General features: G+C 39.3%; 1 protein-coding gene across 6 annotated transcripts in view; it reads left to right on the forward strand.

Moving 5' to 3' along the window:
* The window catches only part of AFAP1 (actin filament associated protein 1), a 79375-nt gene that overhangs the window by 38822 nt on the left and 14817 nt on the right, over positions 1–25736 (forward strand). For 5 of the 6 annotated variants that reach the window (XM_026054778.1, XM_026054775.1, XM_026054771.1 and 2 more), the window contains exons 6-12: positions 1138–1317; positions 10912–11004; positions 12706–12790; positions 16278–16427; positions 19459–19670; positions 21545–21690; positions 25251–25368. In XM_026054778.1, coding sequence (XP_025910563.1) covers positions 1138–1317; positions 10912–11004; positions 12706–12790; positions 16278–16427; positions 19459–19670; positions 21545–21690; positions 25251–25368 — 984 coding nt within the window. The remainder of the gene's footprint in view (positions 1–1137; positions 1318–10911; positions 11005–12705; positions 12791–16277; positions 16428–19458; positions 19671–21544; positions 21691–25250; positions 25369–25736) is intronic. The other variant, XM_026054776.1, reaches the window with a different exon arrangement.

Here is a 25736-nt window from a genome sequence, read left to right on the forward strand (position 1 = left end):
TGGAGTGTTTATAATACACTTTTAACAGCTACTGTGTTTTTGAATGTTGCATCATGAAATGAATACTGCCAGGAGGCACAAAAGAGTTTGTGTGCTTTTCTCTGCTCACATTTATGCTCAATCTCCTATGTATGCACCTATTAATCAGTCGTCTTTAATATCAGATATCTTTTTAGCCTTCATACTTATTTATCTGAGCAAAAGCCCATTTGTGTATGTGTATAAAGTAACTGGACATTCACCTACACAATGAAACATTGTTCTGCAGTCTGGCACTTGATGACAGTTTTAGGGAACTGAAAGATACTGAGGTAGTAGCTGAGAATAGGGAGTAGGTCTGTAGGACAGGTAATGCTATGTGAAACCTTTCATATTTAGATCACCAGTTCAAATATAGAGCAGGTCATCAGCGATCCAACATGAAATGGCTGTTTGTTGACAGTACTTGCTACTGAGGGAAAAACAGCTGGCAGTTCATATGGTTTTAGCCAGGACCCTAAAGAGTAAACCAACACGGTGGTTGGGCTGTGCAGTGTCAGATTAAACTGAATTATCTGGAAAAGTTTCCATCCTGCGACTTTGCCCCCTCTCTGCTCTCTGACAAATTTTGTTACCTCAGCAAAAAGAAGAGCTGAGTAAGTCCATGTCTGCTCCTCTGCAGTGTGTAGGCACTGACATAGGTTTACCTGGACGCACCGGACTGTCACTGCCAGAAATGATCCCCAAGATGCTCAGCCCACAGTCAAGAGGGCAGGGTGAGCTCCTGGGCTTTAAAGTCTTCAGCTGTGCCAGCATATTCTGCCACCACATGTGAACAGCTATCCTAAACCATTCTCTGCCTACCTGATCAAAATCAAGGTTGAGTCATATGGATAATATAGAGAAGCTTAATGTCCTCCATGTGTTGTACCTGTTGTGCAATAAAAAACCTCTATTAATATCAGTCTGGAAGTAATTTTGCTCTACAAAGGGGATGAGGAGGAGGAATGCAAGTTAGTGTTGGGTAAACTTTGTGGTATGTCATAAAGGGATGCATGGAAAATATTAAAAATTAAAAATACCATTTCTATGTAATAATAGCTTTCACCAAAAGTTCAGAAAGGTGAGATTTAACTTACATTCCTTATATTTATTTAGTGTTATAAAAGTTCCAAGGACCAGCAACCTCAGATGGAGCTGCTGTTGAATGAGTGCAGTATCACATACATTCCCAAAGACAGCAAAAAGAAGAAGCATGAGCTGAAAATCACTCACCAAGGAGCGGATGCGCTGGTTCTAGCAGTACAGAGCAAAGAGCAGGCAGAACAGTGGCTAAAGGTAAGGTAGGGTTGCTGACCCAAAGCTTTCCACTGACAAAACTCCTTTTCCCTGGTCAAGTTCTATTGAAAACTGAGATTCAGACAGAATCTTTCAGCCAGTTCCAGACCACTTACATCCCATCTAAACTGGGGCTGCAGAAATTCGAGACTTAATGTCCAGGCCTTGAGGAACCCAGGATACTGTAAGCAGCTCCTTGGGCAACCAGCAGTTCAGTACTGTACAGCTGCTGCTGGTGCAGATGTTTTTCACTCCTGGTTGCACCAAAAGGTGTAAATTTCCCTTCTCTTGCGTCTCCATCTGATTTTGCAGAAGGCTTTGCTGGTTAGGGCACATGCTCAGTGAGCTGCAGGTTCAGGTTGCTGTTGGATGGGTGTGTACAGGTAGCCACCAAGGCTACTATGAAGAAATAGGGCATAGCACCACCACAGTCATCTTTTTTAAAAGATGAGGAGATACTTATTCGAATGACTCTGAATGGAGAAAAATCCTTCAGCTTCTGGTTGCTAAATAGAGTCTGCTAATCCTAGTTTAGCAGCATATCATCTGTTATGGTTTGTTTGGGAATGTAGACTTCTGAGAAACAGGGTTTTGTCATCTTCCACTCCTTTCTGTTCAGTGTCTAAAAATGTGGAAAATCCCAGCACAAGTGCTGCAGTTTTAGATCCTAACCAGATTGCTAGTATTTATGTTGGACTTTGCCAGTCTCAGATGTGGGGGTCAGTGAAGTAGTGTGGGAAACTACCACTGCAGTTTCAGTGGCTTGTTTTAAGGCCTTAAAATCCAGTCCTTTAAATGCATGTAAAAGTCTGAATGCATAAGACTCATCAGGCAATCTCCATGCTGTGCTCTGATCTAACCTTATATGGTGCTTATTTTGCTAAGAATAAATTGTGTTTTTCCAAACACAATCGAATTAAACGCGTAGGAATTTCCTGATGACAGATAGTTTTTCTGTAGAAGGGGGAGAAGTAAAATGCAGCTTAAGAGGTATGAGATATGCTGAAGGCTAATTCAACAAATGGAAAATTAATCTGTAATTTCCTATTTTGCAATATTTGAATATACCTTTTGGGGTTGTGCTGGGTTGCTGTGTATGTGTTATTTTTAACTGAGAGTTTGTATCTTAGAAAATGCAGTGTTGTCTTTTTAATAGAAGCTAAAGGCAGTCATGAATTTTATAGGCTTTTTCTAACATCATTATCTTGTTTTATCTCCTAACACCATCCAAGTGGTCTATTAACTCACCTAGTGTTTCAAAAACACTGATTGGAAAGAAATGGCATTCACAGGTCCTACTCTTTTCCAAGGGAATTCCACTGCAATTAGATCATAGTAACTAACTACCCCATTATTTCCTGCGTTGTTCTAAACTTGGATTTGGTAATGCTGAATACATTGGCACTTACCAGACTTTCTTTCATTACAATATTTTTCTTTTCTTATTTATACATAAAACATTCCCCACACAGACAGACAGAGCACTGCTAGATTTTTTCCATATCACAGATGCATTCCTGCTACTAATTAAAAAAATTGATTTTGTATATTGTATGTTAGCAAAACTCCTATGTGCTGAGGATGAGCGGCTGGGCAGTGTGCTATCTGCAAAGTGTTTGGACACAGACTGGCAGCACTTTACTTAGTCCCTTCACATGGCAAAGCTCTATTAATAAAGCTCTTTCAGGTACATGGCAATGCAACTGTACGCTCAACGTCCAGCTCCTCAGTGCTGCTGGAGCACCTCCATTCTGTACAGTACAAATTACCTTCCCAACAACAAACCTAACATGGTTTATGCAGTTCTTGCAACCACTCCAAGGTTTTCAGAAAGTACAGCTTTTCAGTAAAAGGCAGTGGTTTTGCATTTTTAAAAATACATCAGCATTCAAGGCTTTTTTTATTGTGAAAATAATTATTTTTTGCTCATTCAGCCCTCACTTCCAGTGAGCTCTGGAAATCTTGTGTGGATTTATGTAGGAAGTTACCACACTGTATTATCTTGGGAGAAGTGGTTTGAGCTTTTCCTGCCTGTCAGTCCGAGGCATGCTCCCACCCAAGTTCTCTGTCAGCAACGTATGATTTCGGTAGTTAATAAAATGGGCAGATTTAGAGACTCTGGCGATAGAGGAAGGTCTCTGCAGCCATCTTTTTTAATCATAATGCACCTTTTCTACCAAAGATATGGCAGGCAGTGGAGCCAGGTTATCAGGCAGGCACAACAGGTTCTCCTGAAGAAACACGTGTGTAACTGTCAGGTCAGGGCTTTCCTTTGGAGCCTGGAAAGCTCAAAATGGCTGTGGAAGCCAGAGCCACTCAGGAGATTTTTCCCACGAGAGCTAAACCAGATGATTTTTTTTTGAACAGTAAGATGTAATCGGTATAAAAGATATTTACTTTGGCAGACAATTTTAAAATATCAATTGGAACACAAGTGGTATTAAAACAAGTAGAGCTGAAGTAAATACAGAGTATTTTAGACTTTTTTTTTGTAAAGATGACACCAAAAAACAGCTGATAAACCTAATGTAAATTGAAGTCTAGACTGCAAACCACAAGGGGAGTTTCAGGTTTACCAGCTTACAAATGCTTGATGAAAAAGAGGTAGCTGATGTCACCGAAAAGCCTGTCAAGATTGCAGAGCATCAAGCGTAACCAGTACAAATTCCAGGCTACAGCTGAGATCATAGCAGTAATACAGTGTGCAACATAAAGCGGTGGAAATTTCCAGACTTGAGTCCTAAAATGTACCCACAAAAATGTACATGAAAAAATGTCTGCAGTTATACACTCTGACCCAAACAGGAGCTCTTTCCATGCGTGCTTGAGTATATGTGCATCTGTGTGCACTTTTGTGCCTTTGTGGTCAGGTAAGGTATTAAAGTCTGCCTGTTTGTCTCAGCACATCCTACATTGAAACTAGGTACTTGTCAGCACCCCTGAGAAATGCTGCATGAAAAATAAAAGGACTACTAAGAACATGACATTACAAGAAGATGCTTGTTTACTGGCTTCGTTCATACAGATGAATGTGTTCTGTGTGCAACACCTTCAAACTAGACCACAAAAAACTGCGCTTAAAATTAAAAATCAGTGTATGCCAGAGAAATGAAGTTTTAAAGTAGCTTCTTGTAGAAGACCAGTAAAGGAATGGAATGGTCACAGTGTCCATCCCTGAGGCCTTCCCCTCCTCCTAGCATTGCCTCCTGCATACAGGTATTTCTGATGTTTCACCATCTTATCATGCAATAAGGAAATCTATCATTTTGAAATACTGGACTTCATTTTCATTTTTTCCTAACATTATCCTCCCTTTGTTAACTTTTCTTTATTTTACTGTATGCAGCCATGGTTTGCTGCAATGTCTTCAGTTTTCATAAGCCAAGTGGGCTAGAATCTAACAGAGAATATTCCAGGCATAAATAGGTGTATACCTGGATCATTTTGGCAATGCTGAGTTAATTCTGGACTTGCTGGGATAAGAGGCTTTTTCCCTGAAGAAAGAAAAAAATTAGGATTGTGACTTCATACAGTCTTTTAAAGACTCGGCAACATTCCTCATAAGACTGCTAATACAGTTGTCCTACCCAGTTTCCATCTCTGATAATTGCATGTTGCCTTGAGTAAAAGTCTTTGAAAACATATTTTTTTCACTGCCCTGAGCTTAGTGAGTGGAGTAAAGTAGCTTCTGGGCTTCACTCTTCATGTGGACTGGGTTTTACCAAGGAATAAGCTCCTGACAGAGCTATTAGCTTACCAGTTTAAATTAGCACAAAATTGACTTTGTAATTGTAAACATTATGTGGCTAGTTTTACTTTCTACGGGAATTTCCAGCTAAAGATCTTAAAACACTTCAAATATTAAATAATGTTCCCCAAAGAGGTTATTATCTCCATTTTGTAGCAGAGTAAAGTCAAGTGCTGAATGATCATGCCTTAAAACTGACTGGAAAAAAATGCATTTGGGGATGTGTACTCTGTATAACTGATTTCCATACAGCATTTGTTAGCTTTTAAGTAACTTCAGTAACACACTGTGTCCCAAGACAGTCAGGCTGAGTTTTTTCTGTACCACACATCATCTCCAGCAGTAAAGGCTTTGCAAAGCAAATTGAACCTCCCAGGACTTACGCCCCCATTTTCTTAATAATATGTTTTTAGTTACTTCATTTCAAGCCATTGAGAGGTCAGTATGTTTGCCTAAGAGCTGCTGGAGGAATAACGTGGATACCCAAAGGACTGAATTGCGTGCGGGAGCTTTGACCATCCTGCCGCAGAGTCCCCACCAGCGTGGTCCGACAACGTGGAAAGACCCCAGCTCTGCCATGAACCAGAACGTGTTTGTGCGACTGGTACTATGAAAAACAATATGTTACTTAAAAAGAGCAGATGCAGTATGTAAATCAAAAAGTGGTGGATACAGAACCGCAAACATCCTATTTGCACATTTGCTCAGGGATGAATTTTCCTTTAAGTTCCTGGCTAAAATCACAAATCCAGGCTGCAGCAGATCTCAGCACAGAACCGAGCAGGGCTGACACTTGGTCCCCTTTTTTAACCATTAGATAGTTATTGCTTTCCTACTGCTGTTTCCCTTCTTTCTGAGCTCATGGCTTGAACTGCTTTCTCTCTTCTACTTGCAGCTATGTGTAGAAAGGTATTTAAATCGTGCCCAGTTCAGGTTTGCAGCCTAAAGCGCTGCTGTCAGGGCTGGGGAGTCGGCTTCCCCTGCAAGGGGCACCTCTCCCTTTGCGGCAGCAGTGCCTACCGCCGCGCTCCCCAGCGCCTCCGTCCACGTGACTTGGGCTGYATATGGCCGCATATGACAATAGACTTCTTGCAAATAATGCAGGAGAGAGGATGTAGGGGTTGTATTGGTTGAGTATGTCAGAAAATAATTTTTAAGAGGATATACAGGCATTGAAGATAGGCCTTTTTAAGGGGATATCCAAGCAGTAAGGATAGGCCTGCTGGCTGCCAGAATCTCACCCCCACTTTGCTCAGATGAACAGCAATAAGGAAGAAGATGAATCTTTTCAGGCTGGGGTATTCTTGAGAATCAGGTTTTCCAGTACACAAGCTAAAGGGAGTTTCTTTTCAGAACTCACAGCATAGGTTCTGTGGATAACGACTGCTTTTCCTCTAATGTGGGTTGCTTGACTGTGAACTCCTTGGGGCATGTCTTCTGCTGTTCTGCAAAGTACTAGTAGAGTTTCGATGCTCTGTTAGGGAGAAGGTTGTAACTGGCATAGTTAAATATATGTGGAGCAAGGGGTCCAGAAGAGAGACAGGATGAGACTATGATTACACAGGAATGGTGAAGAGTCCCAGAAAGTCACTACTTCTCAGGCACTCAGCAAGGAGTGTTACAGAAATGAAAAATACTGGGTTAGCTCTGAAGTCAGTCCTTTTCCTTCTGCTTTATTGTGCATAACAGATTTCAGCTTTACCACATTCCTTATCTTCAGAGTTAAGAAGAGACAAGTGACAAGAACTTTAGTTCTTCCCACTAGAAGCAGGTTCTATATTCTGTGAAACACATGGGTAGATGGGAGGCATTGGTTTGTTGGTTGGATTTTTAGCCCAGGTTCATAAAGAAATGAAGCAACTGTGCAGTCAAACCATCAGTGTTCCCCCTAATCACTTTTGAAGTCAATCATTTTTAAACTTAATCCTTTCCTTGCCTGATTTGGAAGACAGTGGCAGTCTCACAGGCATTAAATTCTTATGAGTYTCATGAAAACAAGCTCTGGGTAGAAGAAAGGACACTATAATCATGTCCCTATAGTGCACAAGTCGGTAGCCTGAACTCGTCCCAAGGAATCCACCAGGAGAGAGACTTCCATGTTCCTCAAATGCAGGAAGAGTTTCAGCCACTCTTATTCCTTATTAGGTACCAGAGAGTTCAACCACAAGTAACCAGCCATAATTGAGGTCTTCTGCTCAGAATTTGTTGGGTTCCTTTATGGCAGATTCGGGATAGCAAGGAGCTGACTTTCTGATTTTACTTCAGAGCCAGTGCTTTTATCTGGAGCCTTTGAAGGTAGCTAGAAAATTCTCATGATTTGATCCTTATGACTTCACATGTAAAAGAAATGAAGTTAGGGCAGGTATTTTGCCTCCAGTCATGCTGTGTCATTTAAAATAGAATACAATAACTACAGAAATTTGTAGATGAGTGTAGGTATGAAGGTTTTATAGTAAAAGTTGATGATTCCATAGTAAGATATTTGTAAAGAGAGAAATATTCCAGACACACCACATGGCGAAAATTCCACTGACTTCACCCATCCTTGTCAACTGCCTAGGGCAGAGAATCTTTCCAGCCTTATAACTGCAAATATTTCCCCTCTATTCCTCATGTCACCGAAGTCGACGCAATACACTTTTGTATATCCTGATCCATCTGGGGATTCGAGGTCTTTCTATAATATAAATATGGAAAAATAGTATAGTTCAGGCTGCACAAGCATTTTCCAAGTTTGCATTCAGAAGAGGCAGTTCTGAAGTCTAATAATTGTAATATTACAATGGTAATTGTATTTAAAATTCTTTTGATGGAATAACAGGATTTTATTTTAAATGTATTTAGCTTTGAATCTGTCCAAAAAAATGAAAAAATGAAAGACCTACAGTTTTCTGATTATGTTTGCTCATATATTTTAAATAGGTTAATATATATCCTGTCTGCAGTCTCAGTTTGATTTTCTTGACAGATGACCGTGTGTGTGTGTGTGTGTTATGTACCAATGTATTTGTGGTGAGAAAAAAAGAATGATTTTCTTTTTCTTACATGTGTGAAAATATAAACTAATAATGAAATTGGTCATTTTTCTTGAGGTTTGGAAACATACAGATAACTAATACTAATATACTCAGGACAGCCTTCCAATTTGTTCCATCTTATTGAAATATAACACATCATTGAAATATAACACACTTTTATTTGCTTTCTAGTTGTAGAACCATTGAGATATATTTATTTGTATTTTCATACATTTCATTCCAATGGATAAAAGTTTACTCACCTCTTTTCCCCACTCTCGCTCACAACTTTTCTTTTTATAAAAATAATGTTATTTTTTATTCATATGACTCCAGGAGATGGAACATAGAAAAAATGACAAGAACTAAGAGTCTTGTGATTAAAATTATGCAAGTTGGCAGCACTGGTGGAATGTTTTATCCTTAAAGTTTTGAGTTAAAGCTATAAGCATGTGAAAACCACATTTATAATGGCAGCTGTCTGCAAACGTAATTAAAGAGAGTGCATCCAGGCAACCATTATATATTAAAGCCATTTCATCCTGCGGAGCTCTGAAAATCTGAGTTTTATGTTGTGTATCAAACACAATTATATTGCACATAGAAGGTGATGTGCAAGTCTGCCAGTGAATCCCTTGAACCCAAATGAAGTGTTGAATCCTTGAATATGCATTTACCTGAGATCTGGCCATGAGCTTCCATTTGATACTGTGTCATTTCTCGAATCAAAATTTAATTACAACCCAATTAAACTCTTCAGGAAAACTTTTCCTTAAATATGTGAGGTATGATAAGAACCGTATTTACTTGAGTGCATGACTTTGCACATACTACTCAGTTATTGCTGCCAGATCATTTCCCTCTGTTCTGTCTGTAACTCCCATTACTATGTGCCTCTGCCAAAATTAACTAACTGTGTGGTGTGAGCAGATGCTGAAAACATGAGCCGTTGTATCAGGGTCATGCAGGAGACAGAAATGAATGTTCCCAGAAGCTGTACGGTCACATTTCTTTAGGCAGAAAACAGCAGTGTACTTCCACCAAACTGAACAACAGCAGCTGAAGGAAAAATAATACTCAGAAAGGAGTTCTCGTGCATTTGGGGGGATGTAGGGCTAAGTTTAAGTCTGAGATGCAAATATCTGCCTCTCTGCAATAAAATGCTCCAACAGATATGTATCAGTTTTCTCTTACAAAGCACACCAAGTGCCATGAATTCAATAATACTACATTTATGTTTCTGAGACAAGATACAGGGAAGTTCAGACAGGCAAGAAAGGATACTGAAGTGTTTTAAGATACTAGCTCAGGGCTAAAAATGTGGTTTCATTTCCATGCTCGGTGCAGATTTCTTATGGGACACTGGGCGAATGATTTAATCTTGCTTTTGTTCCCGAGTTCTTCATCTGTAAAATGGGGCTGCTGCTCTATCTTACCATATGGGATATAGTGCATTTAATTTATGATGTGCTTGTGAATTGTAGCAATAGGGTCTTTGTAATCTCATAAACATTTGGTTTGTTTAGTTTTATTCTTAAAGGGAACTTCAGTGCTGTGAAAGGAATTATAAAATCACATTTGGTGCCATCTTTAGATCTGTAGTGGTTTCCACATCAGATTGATTCATTTTAAAACTAAGAAGATGTTGTTTGTTGCTTTGCTTTTTCTCGCCATTTAAAGCAAGTTAGAAAATTGCTTTTTTCCCCAGAATTGAGAGTTCTGCAGGTCGGATCCTCCTCTCTGCTAACCATACCTGAGATAAACAGTGTAAATGGAAAAGTTGCGTATGTAAACATGAACAGGAACATAGAAACATGTAAAGAGAAAAGTTCACATGCCTTGTTGCAATGCTTCTGATAGAAGATGCCTTTCTTAGGCAGCCTGGCTCTGCTGTCCGTACGTGTCCAACGAGGCTCTTGGCCGTGGTGTGAAGCCGAACGCACGCTCAGCATGAATCTGCATTGAGAATCAAGCCCTATTCAAGTCAGCATGAGCAATTTGGGGCTGATAATTGGAAGGTGGTAACCTCATTAAAGAAACAAACTTAATGATGTCCACTGAGAATCAGCAAAAGTGAATGTCTTTGCCTATCATAGGTTCTTCTGTTTTATGTAGTTTCAGTTTTTGAACTCCCTTAAATTCTGTCAAAATCTCAGTGAATTCCAGGTTCTGAATTTTTATTTAACATTTTAAAAGCAGATGTAATGCCATTCCCATTTCCAAGAATACATTTACGATTTCTTTGACCTATACCGTTATGTCAATGTGCGAGTATAATAAGAAAATACCACAAAATACCACTGCTTAGTATGAACTGTAAGTCGCTCAGCACTTCATTAGTTCTTCAACAGCAAAAAAAAAAAAGAGCAGCTGGGTAGTGTATTATGCAAAACTATTGTCCTTTGACTCGCGGGACCTTGGATCCAATCCCACTTTTTTGTCATCGTAATGAAATTAATTTGGTGGTGTGAGCTGAGTTCATGTTGCGAAACTACCCCATAGAAATTAGCAGTTCTGTTGGTTTCTTTACTCAGGAGATGTCTGGAGCTTAGCTTGTCTAGAAACTGAAACCTTCCACCTCTAGACACCATGTCTCCTCCAGGTCGTACATGAAATGACTGCAGGAGGCAATGTGGAGAGGCTCATGTAGTGGCAGCCTGCCGAACACGTTGCCCGTGGGCAGAGAGATGTTTGCACTGCTGCTTTTTTTAACTTTCGGAGTAGTAAATATTTGTATGATTACCCTTCCCAGTTCTCTTTAACATTCATATATAATTTCTTTGATTTGTGTTTGTTGATTAATTAATAAGTTTTGCATTGTCTCTTAAGGTTATAAAAGATGTGTGCAGCAACTGCACTGGAGCTGTGGACTCGGATGGGCCGTTGTCTAGTTCTCCGGTGCACAAGACTGAACTGGAAAAGGTGAAGTTATCAAGAATGATTAATGCAAAATTCCTTATGATTATTTATTATGGGGCACCACTAAACACCACATGGTTTAGGGGCTGTTCAGATCCCAAAGCTGAAATTAAATTTAGTTTCTGGATTTGGTGCACTAACTTTATCTTGTTACACTATTTTCTGGGGATATTCTCAGCAAGTATCTGCTGACTTGTGCTACTGTTTAGCCTCTTTGTCCTTTTCATTTGTTTGGCTTTCTGCACAGATCCTACAGACCTGAAATTTCTGCCATCTTCTATTGATTTGGTCAAGAAAAACCAGCAGACTGGCTTATACCCATTAGCAGCTTCTTTTTAGATTCATACACACTAAGTGTGTATGATGCGCGTGGTGCGGCACAGAGATGGCCCTCTGTTAAGTGCAAAGAACAGGCAGGGATGTGACGCTCACAGAAGAATGGCTGGAGATTGTGAGGAAGTTTTAAGGGAAAATCTTTCCCTTTTTTTTTGAGAATTTAGTTCTTACAGAGCTCTCTGGGCATGCTGAGGTCACTGTCTTGGCAGACCCTTCCAAGCGTTTGTGCCATAACACACAGGAACTTGGCTATTCGGATACAGTTGTCTTAGCTCCCTTGACTCAGCAAGATATTAGAGCAAGAATGAGAAAGGACAGCATCTTTGCAGTGAATGAACAGTACGTTTCTGGCACCTATTTAAGTCCCTGCTCTGCAAAGGCATCCGTGTGAGCAGACCTTACTGAAGGCCCTATTTAAAAGTCCCACTGACAAAGGTTTTATCTCAAAACTCCTGCAGGCAAATTCTATCCTTTTGATGTAAGGACATTGCTGTCAGTAGTATTACATTGCATTATACCCAGGAAACTAAGAGCAAAATATGTTCCATGATAGCTCAGATATTCTGATTTCACGAGCCAAAAGCTGTTGTGCTTGTGTGTTTCTGCACATCTGCACATTATTAACCAAGTAACTAAAAATGTCATAAAATAGTTACTTTCTGAAATGCATGCCATAAAAAAGTGATGTTGTATATCAAAACTTCTCATTGGTTTTTGGGGGATAATCTGCATATCTTCTTCATGGCTTCACCACTCATGAGTAACGTGGTTACCACAACCGTGCCAGCATAAACTTTATACCACATCATCACATATTTCTTACCCAACCATTACAGAATAATTGGTGCTAAAAATTTCTTTCACAAATATCTTCTTTGCAGTGATTGATTCCTACACCATGTAGGAATGCACTGTTTTCTGATACGTTGTAATTGTACATGCATATCTGAAGTATTTTTTAAAGAAATAGTTTTAAAGTTTGTCTTATCTGATCCATGTAATTGTTTATCATTCCTTGGCAGGTTAAGAAACAGCAACATTGCAGAGTCTAGAAATGCGTTACAAATACATAATGTGTAATAACATCTTTTGAATTACGATTATCTAACTTAAAATATTTTGATTATACTATCAAATATAGACCTAATTTGGGGTTAGGCTTTCACTGTGCCTTTCTAAAGCTTATATGATACTGTAAAAAAACTCCTCTAAAACTGAACTTTTGACTATCTTCTGTTTGTCTTCCAAGTGGATGAGAGCTTGAAATGTGTTTTATTTCATAGTAAGCATAATTTTAAATGGGCTCATGACACTGCTTTTGGCTCAGGTGACCACATGATATGTCACCTAATCTTTTTGTCCATGCAGAAGTTGTCGTCTGAGAGACCGAGCTCGGATGGGGAAGGTGCTGTGGAAAATGGCATCACTAYGGTGTGCAATGGCAAAGAACAAGGTACATCTCAGAGGTAGAGGTGCTTAGTGTAAAAAATATGTGCAGAGAGAGAGAGATAGGAAGTAAAATAGGTTTGGTGTTTATATTTTAAAGAAGTAGGCAATAATGCCTTTAAATATTTTTATTAGTGTTCTATTTAACTTGAAAGTTAAATTATGTCAAGTATGACTCCTTAAAACTTTTCAGTGACAGAAATCATTCAATGTTGTGCAGGTGAAACAAATATAATGAGTGTAAGGACACAGAATATAGAAATCTTGACTTGGTTTTTTTTCTGTGTTCAAAATTGCACTCTTTTTCAGGGCAACTTGGGCAACCACTATGGGCAACTAACAGTTGTGTAGAGTAGCTAACTGTATACTGGCAACATACATAATACGTGTGTAGTTTTTAAGCAAAAAACTATCACTGACTGCTAAAAGGAAATGAAAGAACCATGCATATTATATAGTTTTTTATATATTTGTATACACACACACATACATGTATAACTAAATATTATGCATGATTATATACTTTAACACACTAATATATACATAATCAAGTAATATTAGTGGGTTTGTGTATGTATATATGTATAAAATTGTATGTATGTTACTGTGAAGCTGTGAATTTTTTTTTAGCCCTTATAAATCTATAAAAGGCACTTCCTAAACCCAATGGGACTTTTGTGTGAGTTGGCTCTAAAAAAATCAACACTTACGCTCTCTTCCCTGCCCCACTTCCTCCTCCCAAAGGTGGAAAAATCCCATGAATCAGTTAGTTAACTTCCCATGCAGCAACAGTATTTTTAGTTGAGCAGAGTGGGCATTTTTCTGCAGCAGCCAAGAAGAAGGGTAATGTGAGCTGTAGTGAGCACAATGTGTCGATACTGGCGTTGGTGCCAGCACTGTCTCTCTCTTTGACTCGATTCCTTCGCCTTCTCCTTGTGTCCTTTCCCAAGGTTTCCTGAATACACAGATCTCTGTGATGTACCCAACAGTATGCAACCTGGTCAATTATTGTGATTTCTAGACATTGCAGTATATGGTTAATTTTCCCACTGTAAAATCTTCCACTAAGCTTTCAGAAACGAATCGCAGTACAGTTTTTAGCTCTGAAACCTGCTGAGCACATCTGTGAAACAAAAGCTGAGCCTTTGTAGTCCAGGATCTCCAGAAGTGCCTGGCGACTCAGGTGCCCAGCTGGAGGCATTTTAAAGGAGCATACACTGTTGGAAAACCAGCACAGCTTAAGATGTCTCAAGTAGGGTAATTAAAAATACCAGTTGCTTTTGAAAATCTTGACCTTCAACTGTGTAGTAATAATAATAATAATAGGCATTAATGACTGCAAGGAGATTAAAATATGCCTGGCATCGCTTTAAGTGGTTCTGGATGAGATATTTTGAATTGGCTTTAAACAATGGAAAGGAAATGCTTTCGGGAGCTCACTTAGCTGTACATGGGAAGAGAGACTCCACAGAGCATTTATCTCCGTGCTTTACCCGCAGGCAGCCTTCGCTCTGCTCTTCACCAGCTTCTTGTTTTGTTGTGGGGAAGGAAATGAGAAGAAAAGGTTTTTGTGACAAAAATCTCTTCCAATCATGCAATCAGTGTACTCCCTAGACTCCCAAAGTTTAAGCCATAAAGGCCTCATTTCTGCTGCCTTTCTCTTCTACGGCAGAATGAAAACAAACGTGCAACTGGACAACAGGGCRTAAAAGAACGGGCTTATTCCCCTGCCTGTGCATGGTCATGAGAAAACCTCCTTTGGTCGTCTGTCCCAGTTAGAAAGATCTGCCCTATTTGGGGCATAGAGAGCATAGTTTGGTCCCAAACTGCAGTTGACATAGGTGCTTTTCTGCCCTTCCCCGCGCCGCAGCTGCAGATGTCCCTAGGCTGCGGCTGAGTGGGCCAGAAACCTGCGTCCAGCCACGTGCTGCCTTCAGGGGCTCCCTCCGGTTGAGGGTGAGGAGCGCTGGGCTGTCCTTCCTCCCTAGAGCCTGGGGGCTCCTTGCATGTCTGGAGAGCACAACATAAGCTGTAAGCAACCATCCTTTAGGAAGGAGAAGATGTGACCTTCGCTTGCACACACTCATCGCTGTATTGGTATTTGCTGATAAACTGCAATCCACACCTGAAAACCAGCCTTTCCCGCTCAGAACTGCACGTGGCAGATGACAGATTTGTCCAGGCTTGGCTGCAGACACAATTTCTAACAATTTTCCAAGTTTGCTAACAATTAAACTAAATATGATAAATTACACCATTGTGACTTCCAGACTGTTTCTGTTTTCAGAGCATTCTTCATCCCAGTTCATCAATTCACATAGCCATTTTTCATGTAAACATTTTGTCCTTTTTTTTCCTCACTTTACTCAAGTCCACAACCACTAAATACTCTATTTTGGGGAAAATGCAAAAGGAATTGTTTTGTCAGGGCAAAACTTACAGCAGCTCAATCACAGTAACTAGTCTAAAATTGTATTTTTCATCAAAATCACTTATCAGGGCAAGTTAATGGATAAATTCACAGTTCAGTCAGTTAATAGACTGACTTTAGCTCTGTTGATAAAATCCAAACCACTTATTTGAATTTTATTTCTGAAAGGAAGTTCATTTCATTTATTTTGTTTTGCAAATAAGTTTCTTTCTGATTCTGTTTAGTCTTAGCAATTTTTTTTTTTCTTATTTTTCAATGAGTTAGTTAGGATTTTACTCAGGTAGGCACTTGCAAAAATGTTATCCCCAGTCTTGATCCTGTTACCTTCAGTAGTTCAATATACCTCAGTGCATAGAGCCATAATATTGCAAGTAACATACTAAGTTTGTGAAAACCTGGACTAGATGTTAGCAAAGTCTCTTCTTTCTGCAGAGCTTTTCCTTTTAAGTCTGTGTGATCATAAAAAGTGCCCACTTCTAATCATTGTCCTGATYCCACTAATTTAATTATTAATAGCTGATTTATACCACTTGTCTTTCCAAAAGGTCTGTTGTGATAAGATATCTTAATCTAATGTAAATAGCAGGGGCATTTTTGCCAGGCAGGCATATTCTTTGTTTGTTAAATACTTAATTATTGAAGTATTTTGAGATAAATGTTTAGGACCAATGAATGATCATCCAGTTGGATTTTTATTCTTATGTATATGAGGTAAATTTACATGCTGGTAGCTCAGTCATATTGATAAATTAGATGATGACTGCTGTAGAAGAGACTTTCAGATTGAGTAGATTAGATAAAATACAAGCCTAATTTTTTTGTTTTCCTTATCCTTTCATATGCCATGATTTTAACAGGGTGAAAGATATTTATAGGTATCAGTATTAATGAGGGCATATAAGGCATATGAGGGTGTATATCTCATTGCAGACTGCAACTTTTGTCTGAATGTGTATTTTGCAGAGGATTGTTTATTTATTTGAACTATTATTTTAATTCAGGTTCTCCCTGTTCACCAGTTTATTCAAACACACTAAAATGCACACTTTTGCTTTCTTGATAGTGAAAAGAAAAAAAAGTTCAAAGTCAGAGGCCAAGGGCACAGTGACCAAAGTAACAGGGAAAAAAATAACAAAGATCATCGGTTTAGGAAAGAAAAAGCCATCAACAGATGAACAGACCTCATCAGCTGAAGAAGATGTTCCTACATGTGGTAAGAGATTTTTGTCTTTGAGTCTTAAATGCACTTTGCAACTRAAACTTTATAAAATTGTAGCCTAGAAATTCATATAAATTTGTTTAACTGCTTTGTTTCTTACCCCAACATCAGAAAGATGCACTCAGACTGAAAGAGGTGCAGAGTAATCAAGAGCCTATCATTTGAGAAAGGACTTAAAGAGCTTGAATTATTTAATGAAATGATAGCACAGGCTAAGAAAGAGTATCATTGCTGTCTGTAGAAAAGATGAGGGGGAGGAGAAATGTGGACCAACAACAGAGAGAAACAAGAGCTACTTAAGCACAAGGATAATTTTTGAACAAATGGATGTAAGAGGAATATAGGCTGGATTATAAAATAAATTTAGGCTGAAAACAGAAAAGATTTCTTGTTGACAGAAGTGTTTTTATGATGGCTCTTGCTAAGGTTATATGTGATGGCAATCATGACAGCAGTGGACCAGCCTCAGCCAAAGTGATCCCATTTAACTCGGGGTTCCTAAACTGATACATATGCACAAAACCAATTTCTTGTAGACTGTTTCAACTACTAGTGTTAAACACGCCTTAAGACAACTGTAGTGCTTGGTAACACCAAGAACATATATTTAAAGGCACGCAGAAAATACAACCTTCTTGCTTACATTTTGCATCTTAGCTGTTAATGTTTGCTCACTGTTCAGGACTTTGTGTAATGCAGATAGCTGGTGTTGTCACAGCTCTGGTGTTTTCAAACAATGCAATGTAGTTGTTACATTCCCTGATATGCCTTCTGGTGCTCCAGTATTAACTAACACTTCTATTATGTGAGCAAGGTTGAACCCACCCTTCTGCCAACCTATTGACCCCCCAGAAAAATCCTATAGAAAGAAAGCTGTGAAGCAGTTGCACAGGATTCTGAATAAAGTCAGGGATTACTTTTTCCCTTTTAATTGATTAGGAAAACTTCGGGAAATCCAGAAAGCTGTGATTAGGCAGCAGCTGGCAGAACTCTTAGTTGCGTGAAGTGCAATAGATGCTTGCCCATGTGAGAAGAGCAGATCTGTGGAACACCAGTGAGAACTTCAGAGATCACAGGTGGCTCTCAAGCCACAATTTGGGAATCATTCACATAAGCAAGCTTTGATTAAATAAGTGTGCATATACATGTCTATACATCAGCTAAATACAGATGTGATTTATCAACCAAAAGAACAGCTGGGAAAACCTGTGTCCAGCCAGATACATCTTCTGAAGCATCTGGCTTCCATAAAAGCTCAAACTTCCTGGGTCTCATGGTCTGTTGATTATTCTGTGTTATGTGAGATGTTAACCTCAGCTGTACAACCCAATTCATAATATTTCTGTCATTATCTAGGATCTGGGCCTAAGTATAGCTATTACTGTGGTCTGCATTTGGCTCTACTCAACACCACTTGCAGATTTTATAGAAAAATATATATTATAAGTGTCTATGCTTTGGTCATTGCAGGAAGTCTTTGCAGAAGGAGTTTCTCAAGATCAGAAAACTGGCTCAGTGCAATGCCCTGGAGGTTGCTGCATAGTTAAGGGCTTTTTCACTTAATTTTCTGCCTCCCAAGAACAAAGGGAAAAGTGCAGTGGGGGCTGCAGGGGACACACAGCCAGAATGGAAATGAAAACCCACCTGTGTGCTGAGTCTCAAGGAAGACTCTTCACTACAGCAGCATTTCTCTTTGGCCACCTGGGCTAAGCTGAGCTGCAAATGCCCCAGCACACACAAGGCGTGTTGGGCGTGTCAGCTATTGAAATTTTAAGTAGGGATATTTGGGAGGAAAAGCATGGGGTCCTGCTTAATTCAGAGGAAGTATGAGGGCCTGGAAGAGCTTCTCTGAGAGGTGCAATGGGAGAAGAAGGAAAAAAAATATTGCCTGAAAAAAAATGGAACTATCCCTCCAAAACAAGCCAGCTGGCTTGCACACGCTTTTCCATTTCTCGGGATTAKGTTATATTGCACAGCTCTGCAGGTTTTGTTACGGGAGGAGGGAGGAAGGCTGGAGAATTTGATCATCACAAGGAGCCAAAATCACAGGATTATGCACATCCTCCTTCTTTTTTTATGGCACCTTCTAGGATGTGCACAATTCTGATCTGCCATATCCTGTTGGATCAAGCTTTGACATTGGAACCATAATGTTGGAAGGGAAGCCCAGAAAAATTAGGAGACAAGTCATAGTTTTAATGAAAACCAAAGAGATAGCTGTCCAGCGTGATTAAGTGCTTAAATAAAAGTCAGGCATGAGAAAGAAGATAAATATTTTATATAAATTCTGGCCTGTGCAAGATATTATGTCGTATCAATATGCTGAATTCATGTACCATTTGTAAAGGGGAACCAAAATTAAATGATCTTTTTTTTTTTATTTCCAAACTAAATGAGACAGCAAAATTGTGCGTTGTCTTGATTTTAAAGTTTGAGTCTGGGATGATGGTTGCTGTGGGACAGAGGAGGAAAAACACTGCCCATTTACTGACATTTTTTGCCTAGACACTGTATTTGTGAACATAAGAAGAGTAAGGTTTTTTTTAAAAGGCAATTTATTCATGAAATTTTGATTTGTTATAAAGGTAGTGTATTATCGCTGAGAAAAAAAAATCTTGACTTAAAGCTTTTGTTCTAAAGTTTAGCTAAATTTCATATATATTTGTCTTGATTTTTAAAACAATATTTGTTTTATTTTCACTGGCATCAATAGAGATCTCTTAAATTCTGCTTTAAAAATGCTCCTGAAAGTTGCAAATGCAAAGTGCATTCTTCTTTCTAAATGAAATTAGAATGGGATAATCAACATGGGAAACTGACTGTGCTAATCTGTTCCTCCCGGCAAAGCAGAATGGATTGGTATTGCATGGGTGAAGTTTATTATGTCTTTAAGAAACTGATTTTGGGTGTTAACAGAAACTAGCTCATCATCAAATCATATACTAACAGCCGTGATTTCCCCCAGAAAATTTTGGGCAGTCACAGTTACTCAAAACTAAATATCTCCTGTTTCATTTTATTGCAGGATATCTCAACGTGCTCTCAAACAACCGCTGGCGTGAGCGCTGGTGCAGAGTGAAAGACAATAAACTCATTTTCCACAAGGACAGGACAGACCTGAAGACCCACATAGTTTCCATCCCTCTCCGCGGCTGCGAGGTCATTCCAGGGCTGGACTCCAAGCATCCCCTGACCTTCCGGCTGCTTCGAAACGGGCAGGAGGTCGCCGTGCTCGAGGTGCAGTGGCTGTTAATGCTATGCCTCTTCTGGACACCCACAAGCTAACTTAGAAGGGCACTTTCATACAACCTGACCTTTCAAAAAACCTTTGGAATAATATTATTGCAGAGCTGGGTAATAAATACTGGAGGAAAAAGAAATTAAGATTTGTGGGCAAAGAAAGAACTGAGATTTAGGGACAAGTCGCATACTGCAGTTCAGAAAGCTTCTTCAGTGAGATGTTTCCACCATGCATCTCTGTTCTGACCTTCCCTTGACCTGTTACTGAAATATCTGTGCTCCTTCTCTAGGCACACTCTCATACCAGGGATAATATAACTACTTTAGGTAAATACCTTAGCAGTAGTTAATTAATGGATCACTGYTGATGGAAACTCTTTGGGCTCTTAACTCTCATTTATGTCTGCTACCTATATGAGTCACTTCTAGGATTCTCATTCTGTATCCGTATTAAGGTAAAAAACTGGTATGCCAGCCAGCTGGTGAATCTCTTTACATGCCACATGGGTAGAGAGATGTCCATAAACACATGGACACACTCTTACCACTGCCAGGGTCATACCATCATCTGCATTACATGCACAGTAACTCTGTGCCTGGAGGAATGGGAACAGAGAAGAGGACAGCTATAGTCCAATGCAGCCCAGACAACTAATAACCTAAGCTGGGAAAATACTCACAACTTTGGTGGGATCCCAGTTCAAAGAGCTGATGGTGGCTGCTGGTGACAGGCAAGCTGGTATATGAAACCAGTCTGATCTGGAAAACTGCAATCAGTGGCTCTGTTGATGGCTAATTGCTGCATTTAACTTCTCTGCAGCAAACTCAAGGGCGTGATGTAACTGACAAGTCAAAATGAAACTAAAAATTGGGAAAAAATGTATTCCTTTTCAGACCTTGTTAAAGTTGGACTATGAAAAGTTGTCCATGATTATTTTTTTTTTGCCTTTATTCATTTTATTTGGCAAGATGAAATGAGAAGACACTCAAAGCCGAGTATAATGAAACTACAGGAGGAGGCAGCCTTTCATTCTCAATGGCAGGACAGACACTTTGAACGTGCTGGGTTTCCAAGTGCAGGTCATGTTACTCTCTTGTCCTTGGAACAAGGCCTATTACATGTGAGCGCTTCAGAGAATTTGAAAGACTAGATGGCAATTCAAGGCACTGTGAAAGGTGGTAAGACACTAAAAAAAGAAAATGGAAATTTAGAAGCAGTTCCTATAGAAACCGCACACTTTCCTCCCCCCCACCCTGTTTTTTCCATTTTTTATTTTGTTACTGTTTAACTTTGCAACTGGTGAATTGAATTTCAAAAATTATTTGTAAGAGTAATCATATTTGTACTTGTGCCATTAGGAAAATAAATACTATCAAACAGAAAAATATATTGAAATTTAAAAAAGCCCTAATATTCCTTCTAGTATTTCATTATTTTCTTTTCTCATTCCTACTTAGCATTAACATTTTCTTGTCAGGAGTCATCCTAACTAAAATCCCCCAGCCTAGCGTAGGAAAATAATGCTGTCATAACTTTCAGTTTTCTCAGATCTAAAATAAGTGTGACACGAATCTAAATCCATTAGCCTATATAGTTATTTTTTCTTCTTTTCTTGAGATTGTCCACTTAGTATTACGTCATAACTCATGAGCACATAGCTTACTCAAAGTGCACTCCTTATAGCAAAGCAAATTTAATGAAAAGCCTGTTTTTTTTCAGGAGTTCAACAGAGAGAAACCAGAGCTTCTTGTGCAATATGGTAGCATTTTGTCAGCCAAGAAAAATGCACAGTTTTGAAATAATGTTAAAAATGCCTTCAGTTCAGTGGCAGACTGCGGACTTCACATACACTCTTCCCCTCTCCTTATAGGCATCATCGTCTGAAGACATGGGCAGATGGATTGGGATTTTGCTGGCTGAAACTGGATCTTCCACAGACCCCGGAGCCCTGCACTATGACTACATCGACGTGGAAATGACTGCGAGTGTCATCCAGGCTGCAAAACAGACCTTCTGGTAAGGCGCGTTAAATTAGCCGGGCTCGTTTCACCACTGTGGGAATTTATATCCTTATGTTAACTCTCGTGCCAAGACAGCTTATCAAAATCCCCCCTTCGCCAGATAACGAACTCCTGAAGTGTCTCAGCATCTCGGATGTGTTTAAGATTATCTTGCTGGCATCCTGCTAAATTCTGTAAAAGATGCAGATGATGATAGCCAACTTTATTCCAATCTTTACTCTTTTTTTCAGTAAGGCTACTTGTTCAGTGCTATATTTTATTCCTCTATTTTGCCTGAAGCCTTAGAACTGTCCCTGGAAAAATGCTGAAATTTAAATAAATTTGTAGCTACCTAGATTACATTCATTTACCTACTGGCTGTATTTATATTTATATCTGAACAGAACCACTAAAAATGCGTAGCAAGTTTAAGGCTTGGATAGTCACATTCTCAGTGTTTTTGTCTGAAATTCTTTTTTGATTAATTAAAAAAATTCATCAAGATCACACCAGTCCAACTTATTTTTGAATTTTAATTTAGGAGGTGGAATATAGGCACAGCACGGAAATCCTGTTTGAAATGCAAATCAGTACAGTGAATCCCTCATCACAGATCCTGTGTCATGTAGTAAGAAAAGCAAAGCATACTTAGCATCAGTGCAGTGATTTCAGTGTTCAAATCAATTTAGGCATTAAATGAGCGTTTGGTGGGAAGGGACCGTCATTCTTCCTTGGCTGCGTTAGATTGTTTAGCAATCTAGCGTGGATGAATACTTGGGATATGTGGGATCTCCTGCTGCAGCCGTAGCAGGTGGTTTCACAGGGTTGGAAGCGGGTTGCCTGACGAGACAGTTTGCTAAGGCATCCTCCCGTGAGGTGGTGGGCTCGCTCCGCGCTCACAGCAGTGAGGCTCTCTGCACAACTCGGTAATTCGTCTGACTTAATAATATGCGAGAGATTCACACCCTATCTGCCCATCGTAAATTTAAGCAGACTGTAAGCACTGAAAAGGCAAAGAGCTTCAGAGCTTTCCAAAAGCTCTTCCCTTAGTTAAGCGTTCAGAGAGCGTTAGTGTGGGAAAGCATGCAGCTTCATTCAGGATCTAGGTTGAATGACTTCTGATAGAAATCAAAGTGACTCAGTGTTAGCACGATCCCAGTTTTGTGAAAGCCAAATCATTCTGAGAGAATCAAAATGCATTTAGCTTATAGACTTCTGTTAGTATTTTTTTGAAGTTAACAGGACTCAAGAAGTACATCCTGTGTTGACATGTATTTTTGCTTCAGTCAGCATCTAATACTAACCACATTTAAGAAAGAAATAGAATGGAAACCTTTTCCCCCAAATACTGCTTGGCTTTCCTTTTCTGAACAAATGTGATACTAATTGGAGCCAAGTGAAAAAACATATGCAACTAGACCACATATTAGGAAGGAATGTCAAACTTAACTTGCAAAATATCAAAATTCCCACATTTAGAAGTTGTTCAATCATTGGGTGTCTTTAAAAAGACTGCAAGAGCTTGTCAGTAAGCAACTAGAGTAACTGTCTTCTGATCTTCAGCTACTCCTAGAAAATTAGGAGAAATGACAGTGATACTGAAGTGTTAATAAAATATTATTGGCAGTCCTTTATAGAATAAATAGCAGTATTTTAAATTGACTGTAGTTATCATTAAAAATTTGATTATCATTAAATCACATCAGGTTTATTRGTTATTCTTTTACTGAGATTAATGCTTTGCCAAGTGATTGGCTCTCCATTAATAAGCCCGTTAATTTTCTTTATGTAAATCATTAGGTATCTAGGAAAGACTGAAGAAAAATTGTTTCCAAATGTGTTTTTTTTTTCTATTTGCTTTCTCATCTAGTAGGTTTAGAATATAATTAATTTACATGGATGCATCTGCAAACAGGGCTAATGAGGCTGAGTGAAATTAGGTTCAGTGTTTGCAGATACATGATAAATGTTAGCTTCTTTTGGAGGTGGAAGTAGTTACTGCAGGTGCATCAGATGTCATTAATGAATATCTCAGCTGTCAGACATTTATCATGCATCACTCTTGATGAAGCTACTTAACTGAAAAATACATAATAACAGCTGCAAATGTAGACTAACCAGAAACACTTTAGTGTTCTTCATTAAAAGGAGCAGCCCTTTAATAATGTATAATAAAGTACGAGATATGACAAAGTTAAAAACATTTTTATCTGTCCTAGGCTTTTTATTGTTTGTTTGTTTGTTTGTTTGTCTGTTTTAAGAGGGTAAGAAAACCTTCTGTCTAATGATTATTCCACCCCCTTAGTCCAGTACATCCATCTGGGATGTGGCAGACAAAAAAGTCTCACACTGACCTAGGCAGGTTCATCCCTCTTGAGAGCCGGCGTCTCTCGCGGCTCAGGTGAGCAATAGCTGGATGAGGCCTGTCTCCCTCTGCGCAAGCAATTCGATGGACTCGATGTTATTCCAACGCCAAAAGAAAGTTAATGTCGAAACCACAGAATTCTTGACTTCTGGCCAGCACTACAAACAACCCACTCCTCTGCTTTAGGAGGGCTTTATCGTATTTTATGAATGTCAGCACAGAGCCTGAATAGTTCCATTGTTTGGGGTGGAAGTCTTTGTTTTCCCATTCATGTATACCTGCATCTGTAGGAATTATTTGGGATCTCTCTGTGTACCTCCTTCCATTTCAGAGGCTGCTTGAAAGGCAAACTCACCCTTGATGTAGTTATTGCTATTGGGTCTCATTCTGCAGTTGCTAGAGCTTTGCTCCCAACACAAAGCCTATTGTAGTCAGTTACACTTTGCATGTGTTCTGCAGAATTCCAGTAAAACAAGCTACAGTCCTGGTTTTGGGGAGAGAAAAAAAAGAAATAAAGAAAAGTATATATCCCTTCTGAAGTTTTCAGGGGGCTCGGATCCACTGTGCATAACAAGAATGTGCATGTAAAGTAATTGCGGGAACCCAGCCTGGGAATCAGGTTTGCACCATTGTTCAAACCCTACCCAGCCAAAAGTTCTGATCTGAACGTGAAAAATCTGCAGAATTTGGGGAATAAAATATTCAGCAAATTTTGATGGAAATGTTAACTTAATTTCATCTAAGTTCCACTTTCGTCAAATCTTTGCAGGATTTGATTATTGTTTCTCCAGATCCCTAAGCGCACGTCCCCCGTGAACATGCATGCCCTGAGAAACACCTGCTTCTCCCCGATACAACAGGGAAACTTTTATGGGACACTGGCAGGCTGGCTTATAACTTAGATCAGCAGGTTCCCCTGTAAACATGCCACTGAGTAGTTACAGCTGTTGCCATCTTGGCTTTCTCGCTGTCTTATCCCCACTGTCGGAATACAATACAGAAACATATGTTGTGATAGCATATGGTGCTGCTAGCAGCAACATGTGAGTAGCAAAGGAAGAAAGGAAAATAATCCTCAGCTTTCCTGCAGAAAGTGAGAAGATGTGTGCTTCCAGGCTACAAAATCAGATACAGGGAACAAACCACTGAATCATCGTTTAGACTTAGGTTCAAGCTCTGGTTTTTATTATTTTTTATTTTGCTTTATTCAGTTTTATGAACAGGCGAGTTATATCTACAAATCCGTATCGGGGAAGCACTGCCAACGGCTACGCATGTCCAAGTGGAATGGCACTTCATTACGATGATGTTCCCTGCATAAATGGATCGGTAAGAATTTAATTTGCACGGGACAAATGGTTTGCATGTGTTGAATGCATGGACATCTGAAAATTATATTATCTAAAAAGCACCACTGGGCAGTTTCCAAATGAACTCTTGTTTTTTTGATTGGGAACTGCAAACTTCTCTCACACCTACAGAGTATTAGGGGTGGGGGACATATTGTGTACATTAACCTGCACACAAGCCAACATGTGTTTAGAAGGCAGCTGCCTGCTGATGATTTGTTGCCAAGTCCTTGAATAYAACACTGACTTGAGGGGGTATTATTTTAGATCACACCAGACCTGGCAAAATTAAGGACTCAGTTACCACAGACACTTGTTGATGTCCATTGAAAGAAAGACTTTCTGTCC

This window comes from Apteryx rowi, unplaced genomic scaffold, assembly GCF_003343035.1.
Source record: "Apteryx rowi isolate R43461 unplaced genomic scaffold, aptRow1 scaffold_97, whole genome shotgun sequence".
NCBI lineage: Eukaryota > Metazoa > Chordata > Aves > Apterygiformes > Apterygidae > Apteryx > Apteryx rowi.